Source organism: Camelina sativa, chromosome 11, assembly GCF_000633955.1.
Source record: "Camelina sativa cultivar DH55 chromosome 11, Cs, whole genome shotgun sequence".
NCBI classification, from domain to species: Eukaryota; Viridiplantae; Streptophyta; class Magnoliopsida; order Brassicales; family Brassicaceae; genus Camelina; species Camelina sativa.
This window is the reverse complement of record NC_025695.1, coordinates 14191631-14200097: the sequence shown is the minus strand read 5'-3', so window position 1 is coordinate 14200097 and position 8467 is coordinate 14191631. Positions and strand designations below refer to the sequence as shown.

The 8467-nt window shown below is 38.9% G+C and overlaps 2 protein-coding genes across 2 annotated transcripts; one reads left to right on the top strand and one right to left on the bottom strand.

The window, feature by feature from the left end:
• LOC109124845 (acetylornithine deacetylase-like) lies at positions 304 to 3718 on the top strand. The gene is made up of 10 exons (XM_010441633.2): positions 304 to 718; positions 953 to 1197; positions 1284 to 1392; positions 2353 to 2491; positions 2578 to 2635; positions 2733 to 2750; positions 2834 to 2956; positions 3043 to 3196; positions 3311 to 3344; positions 3427 to 3718. Exons 1-10 carry the CDS (start codon positions 383 to 385, stop codon positions 3531 to 3533), a joined length of 1323 nt encoding a protein of 440 aa, XP_010439935.1. The 5' UTR covers positions 304 to 382; the 3' UTR covers positions 3534 to 3718.
• On the bottom strand, positions 3585 to 7324 carry LOC104723298. Its single transcript, XM_010441634.2, has 9 exons — positions 6615 to 7324; positions 6367 to 6518; positions 6188 to 6283; positions 6035 to 6097; positions 5857 to 5925; positions 5660 to 5762; positions 4111 to 4182; positions 3943 to 4031; positions 3585 to 3862 (listed from the first exon to the last, which is right to left on the bottom strand). Exons 1-9 carry the CDS (start codon positions 7102 to 7104, stop codon positions 3722 to 3724), a joined length of 1275 nt encoding a protein of 424 aa, XP_010439936.1. The 5' UTR covers positions 7105 to 7324; the 3' UTR covers positions 3585 to 3721.

Genomic DNA, 8467 nt, shown 5'->3' with positions numbered 1-8467 from the left:
ACTGGGCATAAATCAAAAAACCAAAATTTTCTAAAATTGCCAAATCGATTTTTTTGTTTAGACTTTAAAGGCTGAAGAAGAAGAGCTTAACGACGTCGTTTTGTCAAATTTTTGTTGTTTCTTTTGTTGTATAAAATGACGTTGTTGAGCACATGACATCCATGTAAGCAACCGCTAGCGGATTTTTATACAATTTTACAAATTTAGGTTATGAATTTAAAATTTTTATTAGTTAATGTATGAATTTGTACAACATCAAACTTCATGTATGAATTGAACATAGAACCTTAAGTTGGGTATGAAATGACCAATTTCCACAATCAAACGGAAGCTTATTTGTTTTGTCGAAAAAAACGAAAAAACAATCTTCGGCGTGCAAACAATGGCTTCGTCTTCTAAAGCACTGATTGAATCCTTAGGCTCTCTTGACAAAGACTCATACGTTTCTCTCCTATCAAAACTCATCGGCGAATCAAAGTTGGTCCAGAACAATCCGCCGGAGCTCATCCCTCAAGAGGATCTAATCGTGAACCACGTCCTCAACTCTCTCCGTCCTTACAGCACAGAAACTGGTGGTGGTCCTCTGGTGATCAATCATGTGGCGTATCACTCAGGAAGAGGTAATCTCATCGTGGAGTACCCAGGATCTGTTCCCGGAAAGATCTTATCGTTCGTCGGAATGCATATGGACGTCGTCACTGCCAATCCCGATGACTGGGTAATCTCGATTGAACTCTGTTTTCGTAGTTTTGATTGTTGCCCATTAGAATTAGTGCTAAATCTGATTCTGGGTTCTGAAGAACTGATGCAAATTGTTCCAAATTTCAAATCTTTCTCTGTTTTGTGTACTCTAGGGCTTAATCATCGGTTTATGGATTGATTTGTTGAGTTTTGGATTCTTTTGTACGCTAGGGCTGAATCCAAATTATGAGTCTCTGTTTTTTGATCTTAGGAATTTGATCCTTTCTCTCTAAGCATTGATGGTGATAAGCTTCGTGGTAGAGGGACTACAGATTGTCTTGGTCACGTTGCTCTTGTCACTGAACTCATGAAGAGACTCGGGCAAAACAAACCTGCGTTGAAATCAACCGTAGTAGCGGTTTTTATCGCCAGTGAAGAGAACTCTTCCATTCCTGGTGTTGGTGTGGACATGCTGGTTAAAGACAAGCTTCTTGATAAGCTCAAATCCGGACCCTTGTTAGTTTCCCTTTTTTTCTTGTCTCATCTTTGGGGTGGGGAGTTATCTTATGAAGGTAACTTCATCTTTGTGTGTTCTTATGAAGGTTTTGGATTGATACGGCGGATAAGCAGCCGTGTGTTGGAACTGGCGGTATGATTCCATGGAAGCTTCATGTTACCGGGAAGCTTTTCCATAGCGGTTTAGCTCACAAGGTATTTTCTATATGAATGGTTACTTGGATTGATGAAGTTGTAAACTCGGCATTGATCTTTTCTCTTCTGTTTGCGTGAAGGCGATTAACGCGNATCACTCAGGAAGAGGTAATCTCATCGTGGAGTACCCAGGATCTGTTCCCGGAAAGATCTTATCGTTCGTCGGAATGCATATGGACGTCGTCACTGCCAATCCCGATGACTGGGTAATCTCGATTGAACTCTGTTTTCGTAGTTTTGATTGTTGCCCATTAGAATTAGTGCTAAATCTGATTCTGGGTTCTGAAGAACTGATGCAAATTGTTCCAAATTTCAAATCTTTCTCTGTTTTGTGTACTCTAGGGCTTAATCATCGGTTTATGGATTGATTTGTTGAGTTTTGGATTCTTTTGTACGCTAGGGCTGAATCCAAATTATGAGTCTCTGTTTTTTGATCTTAGGAATTTGATCCTTTCTCTCTAAGCATTGATGGTGATAAGCTTCGTGGTAGAGGGACTACAGATTGTCTTGGTCACGTTGCTCTTGTCACTGAACTCATGAAGAGACTCGGGCAAAACAAACCGGCGTTGAAATCAACCGTAGTAGCGGTTTTTATCGCCAGTGAAGAGAACTCTTCCATTCCTGGTGTTGGTGTGGACATGCTGGTTAAAGACAAGCTTCTTGATAAGCTCAAATCCGGACCCTTGTTAGTTTCCCTTTTTTTCTTGTCTCATCTTTGGGGTGGGGAGTTATCTTATGAAGGTAACTTCATCTTTGTGTGTTCTTATGAAGGTTTTGGATTGATACGGCGGATAAGCAGCCGTGTGTTGGAACTGGCGGTATGATTCCATGGAAGCTTCATGTTACCGGGAAGCTTTTCCATAGCGGTTTAGCTCACAAGGTATTTTCTATATGAATGGTTACTTGGATTGATGAAGTTGTAAACTCGGCATTGATCTTTTCTCTTCTGTTTGCGTGAAGGCGATTAACGCGATGGAGTTAGCTATGGAAGGGCTTAAGGAGATCCAAACCCGGTTCTACAGAGACTTTCCGCCTCACCCACAAGAGAAAGTTTATGGTTTTGCAACACCATCCACTATGAAGCCAACGCAGTGGTGTTGTAAGTTGAGGAATCTAAAGCATAATGTAGGCCTAATGACTTTAAATGTTGTCTACTTACTCCAAAAAAATTGTTTGGCTTTGCAGATCCAGCAGGTGGAATTAACCAAATCCCTGGAGAATGTACTGTTTCCGGTGATGTCAGGTTATGTTTCTAAAGTTGTAAATACCGTTAAATCGAGATGTCTCAATAGTTTTTTTTTTTACTTACTCTTCTTCTTCTCTGTTCTTTTTGATTTCAGATTAACGCCTTTCTATGAGTAAGTCTCTTCACACTTCATCCTTGCTCGTTTCTTCAATGCATTTAGACACACTTTGATGGTTTTATTGGTTGTTATTGCAGCGTGAAGGAAGTGATGACGAAGCTTCAAGAGTATGTTGACGACATAAATAGTAACGTGGAGAAGCTCGAAACTCGTGGTCCTGTTTCAAAATATGTCTTACCAGATGAGAATTTACGGGGAAGGTTTGGACTTTCTTCTTTGTCTCATTCTGTTCTTTCTCTCATTTTATTGTCCCGACCATAATCTTCAAAGTCTTCGTCTCTTGCAGGCTCACGTTAAGCTTTGATGAAGCATCAGCTGGAGTTGCCTGTAATCTTGATTCCCCCGGCTTTCACGTTCTATGCAAAGCAACCGAAGAGGTTGTTGGACACGTGAAGCCTTACTCGATCACCGGTACTTTGCCTCTAATCCGAGACCTCAAGGTAATCCATTAGATAAACCCTTAACTTACTAAGAAAATAGACTCAAGACTGATCTTTCAAAGTTCTCTACAACTTACTCTTTCTAAATTGATGAATCATCGTCTTGGGTTGTAGGATGAAGGTTTCGATGTGCAAACTTCAGGATACGGTATTACAAAACCCTCTTCAGATTATCTCGTTATCGAATTTTCATATTTTATCCTTATCTCTTTTTGAATTTTTTCCTGCAGGTCTCATGGCTACATATCATGCAAAGAACGAATATTGCCTTCTTACAGACATGTGCCAAGGCTTTGATGTCTTCGTTAGGATCATTTCTCAACTTGATCAAGACTAAAATCAGATTGAAGATCATAAAATAAAAAGCTTCACATAGCTAGCTACACTCTCTTATTAACTATTGGTTCTATACATTTACTTTGCTTCTATCTATTTGTACAAGAAGTCAATGGTGGCTCAAAACACAAGACACTTTACAAAATTTAAAAACGAAGGACAATGTTTATCCAGTTATTTTATCTATCTTCAGTTGTCACCTTCAGTTTCAAGTTTCTGAACGCGTAGCCTGAGTCTTTGCTGATGATGGTGTAATTTCCAAAGACCATTTCCCAATACAACAGCTGAGTATATTCCATGTGTGATGATAGGAGCGAGAAGATTGTTTGTCTGCAATATTTTCAGTTTGGTTTCAGCTATTTTACGTCAACGAGTTGAGAAACAGAATGTTTGAATGGAAGAAGTAAAACCTGAATCCATTCAAAGCCGAGATATAGACCCAAAAGCCCTTCAAGCAACGGAGAGTAGATTTTCTTCATCTGTCTTCGCTCGTACCACGCTGCAAAAAGGAACATAGAGAATACTTCCAAGTGTTTGATTGTGAAACCTATCTAAACCCTTAAAATAAGTTTAAGTACCTGCAAATAACTTCTTCAGCTCCTCCCGGGCAGAGTGAGTTTTCAAGACCGGTGCCATTATATAAGTTGGATCTAAGAGAAATACAGAAACAAAAATTAGTCAAGTTAAAAAGGTCTTGTTTCATATGCAACTGTTATAAGATTTGAGGGAAACCTTTAGGGGAAGCAGCGATGTAATAGAGAGAACCAGTGAGAGCGGCTGTAAAAGTGGCTGCAAATGCTTGAGCAAACGGTACAAATGGTGGCAAGATTCCAGTCTGAAAATTTCAACAATATGAAGTCAATTTGAAGTTATACGAGTCTAAACAACAGATACGAAACAAGTAAGAACAGAAAGCATACCAAAGCGACCATTCCTCGAGAATCTGAGATGAGATTTGTTCCCCTTAAGAATATGTCAGCGAGTGCACCCTGTAAGAAAACAAACATCGAAAACATTCAAACCTCACATACCGAAAACAGAAACACGAGGAACAAGAACAACTGAAGATTATCTTATTATAAGGCAAGAAACCTGAAAAGCAGCGCGATAGAAGAGCTCTTCTCCAATTGAACTTGCAGTAACTACTAAGATAAACTAAACAAAGACAAAAGAGAACGCCTCAAGGTTAGTACTTGTTCATTCTTTCTCAAAGATTCAGGAAAGAAGCTGTTAGCGTTCTTCACCTGCCAAGCTGACATTCCATAAAAGAAGCCACGAAGCTCCTCATCTTCAACATCTCTAATAGCACGAGCATGCGGAGACAATTTCACAACTTCATCCTAAACCGAAACAGAGCAGTAAACAATCAAAAAAATCTTCTCCATAAACACCAAAGCAAGGCTTCATAAACCAAACTTACTTACATCAAGAATGAAGAGAAGAGCCATAATTGGTGGAGAAGCATAACCAAGTCCAGCAATAATTGCATCTAAAGAAGCATTAAAACCTCCTGTGTAATCAATCCCAGCTACTTCACATATGAATCTCCCTGCTACAGCCATCCCACAGTATATTCCTAACCAAAAACTCAAAAGTTTCAATTTTTGATTAAAGTTTCAATTTTGAAATTCATAAAGGAATCATTTTTTTATTTCCGCAAAGTTGATCAATCAACACCGTGACTCACCGATACCATAACTCAACTTAAGAACAGCTCCGATCTTATCCCACGCCTTAAAATCTCCGTCGCTTCCGCCGACAAATTCGCCGACGGATGTTACCTCACCGGAAGGTCCAGCTAAACCACCACCGCCGCCGGNGCCGAGATATAGACCCAAAAGCCCTTCAAGCAACGGAGAGTAGATTTTCTTCATCTGTCTTCGCTCGTACCACGCTGCAAAAAGGAACATAGAGAATACTTCAAGTGTTTGATTGTCAAACCTATCTAAACCCTTAAAAACAAGTTTAAGTACCTGCAAATAACTTCTTGAGCTCCTCCCGGGCAGATTGAGTTTTCAAGACCGATGCCATTATATAAGTTGGATCTAAGAGAAATACAGAAACAAAAATTAGTCAAGTTAAAAAGGTCTTGTTTCATATGCAAGTGTTTTAAGATTTGAGGGAAACCTTTAGGGGAAGCAGCGATGTAATAGAGAGAACCAGTGAGAGCGGCTGTAAAAGTGGCTGCAAATGCTTGAGCAAACGGTACAAATGGTGGCAAGATTCCAGTCTGAAAATTTCAACAATATGAATGAAGTCAATTTGAAGTTATACACGAGTCTAAACAACAGATACGAAACAAGTAAGAACAGAAGAAAGCATACCAAAGCGACCATTCCTCGAGAATCTGAGATGAGATTTGTTCCCCTTAAGAATATGTCAGCTAGTGCACCCTGTAAAAAAACCAAACACCGAAAACATTCAAACCTCACATACCGAAAACAGAAACACGAGGAACAAGAACAACTGAAGATTATCTTATTACTGTATAAGGCAAGAAACCTGAAAAGCAGCGCGATAGAAGAGCTCTTCTCCAATTGAACTTGCAGTAACTACTAAGATAAACTAAACAAAGACAAAAAGAGAACACCTCAAGGTTAGTACTTGTTCATTCTTTCTCAAATATTCAAGAAAGAAGCTGTTAACGTTCTTCACCTGCCAAGCTGACATTCCATAAAAGAAGCCACGAAGCTCCTCATCTTCAACATCTCTAATAGCACGAGCATGCGGAGACAATTTCACAACTTCATCCTAAACCGAAACAGAGCAGAAAACAATCAAAAATCTTCTCCATAAACACCAGAGCAAGGCTTCATAAAACCAAACTTACTTACATCAAGAATGAAGAGTAGAGCCATAATTGGTGGAGAAGCATAACCAAGTCCAGCAATAATTGCATCTAAAGAAGCATTAAAACCTCCTGTGTAATCAATTCCAGCTACTTCACATATGAATCTCCCTGCTACAGCCATTCCACAGTATATTCCTATGTAACAAAAACTCAAAAAGTTTCAATTTTTGAAATTCATAAAGGAATCATTTTTATTTGTTCGCAAAGTTGATCAATCAACACGTGACTCACCGATACCATAACTCAACTTAAGAACAGCTCCGATCTTATCCCACGCCTTAAAATCTCCGTCGTTTCCGCCGACAAATTCGCCGACGGATGTTACCTCACCGGAAGGTCCAGCTAAACCGCCGCCACCACCGGCAACATATTCGCCGCTGCTGAAACTTCCCACAGAAGTTACATCTACAGAAGTAACAGCTAAACCACGCGCCGCCGTATCCCCGTCGTCGATCACTTCACCGCTGCTCTGTCCAGCGGATGAAGACGACGGCGGTTTGATCGACCTCGATTTCTCTAACGAAAGACCGTTTAACCGTGAGATTCCCTTCACTCTACGTTTCTGCAAATCCGATCTCGAGCTCGCCGGAGAATCGAAAAGCCTACTACTCTTAAACCCACCGCTTCCACTACTACACCAAGACGAAGTCGTAGAAGAAGATGAAGAAGAAGAAGAGAGAGTGACTCTTGTGGTAGTACAAGACAACAAAGGAAGACCCATTTATAACATGCGACAGCTCTCAGGCGAAATTGATCGGAATAACGCCGGTAGTCTCGCCGGAGAGATTCTCTTTTTCATTTAGTGAGAGAGAGAGAGAGAGATCGGTGACCGTACGTCTCTTTATATGTAACAAGTATAAGTGGAGAGATCTGAACCGTTGGATGAGAGAAGACAGAGTTGATCTAACGGTTGTGAGGAGTGTAGAAATAGAGACCACTTAAATTGGGATGACAACGAGTAATTGAACTTGACTACGTACCTTCACCTTTTGATTTTGATTTGTACTTTGCATTTTGCATGTCTACACGTTACCCATTCGTTGTTAGGCCTTACTTATTGTTATTGGGCTTTACATTTTAGCATATGAAAGAGAGAGAGCATGTCAGAATGTAAAGGAGAAATCAACTAAACTTAGATTTAATTATTTTAAATATAGTATAATCATACATATGTTAAATAATATAGGATCATAAAAACATAAATATTAAATTCAATAAAACTTGAATTTTAGTTTGAAAAATAAAAAAATTGGAGAAAAGTATTAGTATATGATGACTAATTGTTAATCCGTGATAGTATACGATGACTTCATCGAGGACTATATGAAAATCGTGATTTCCCATAAGATGTTTCTTTTGAGAGATGTTACTATTACAACATACTGTATGTATGTATCATTTTCCATATTGTTCGTAGCTCTTATACTATTATTTTTTTATAGAACTGAATTTTGTCCCAATAGATCGACCAGGATACACAAGAGTTGTCCCTGAAGGGAGCTCAACTATAACTATGTTTAAAGGAGAAGAATGAACCTGATGGTGTTTATGAGAGAGGCATTTTCATAAAAAGCATGTTCTGGTTTCTGATGAAAGGCATCTCGGAAGGCATTTTTCATATATATATATATATATATGGATATCATGTAGATTGCATGTTTATACACGTATCCTCAAAATATATATGAATTTGTAAAAATGTATATTCCGAAGAGGCATTTACATTGTAACACCCGTACCGTCGCAAAAGACGGAACAACATGTAATCCATTCGGTCTGGTCAAAAACGTTTCTTTCTTTAAAATTCACCAACGAACAAACTTCAAATAAGTTTACTCAGTGAGGAGATCAAACTCTGTCCACTGGACATACAGTAATCACTTTCCAAATATTATCAACAACCATTAATTAGCATAGATTCAGAATGTCTATCAATCAAACAAACAAGGAAACATCAAATTTCTCCTCAATAACTTTCATCTTAGTTTATGCACTTTTGTGCCAACTACCATATTCAAACATTTATGTTTCTTACATTACTTAAGAAGTTTCACTTTCCTTGTAGGTTTGACCATTATCATTTT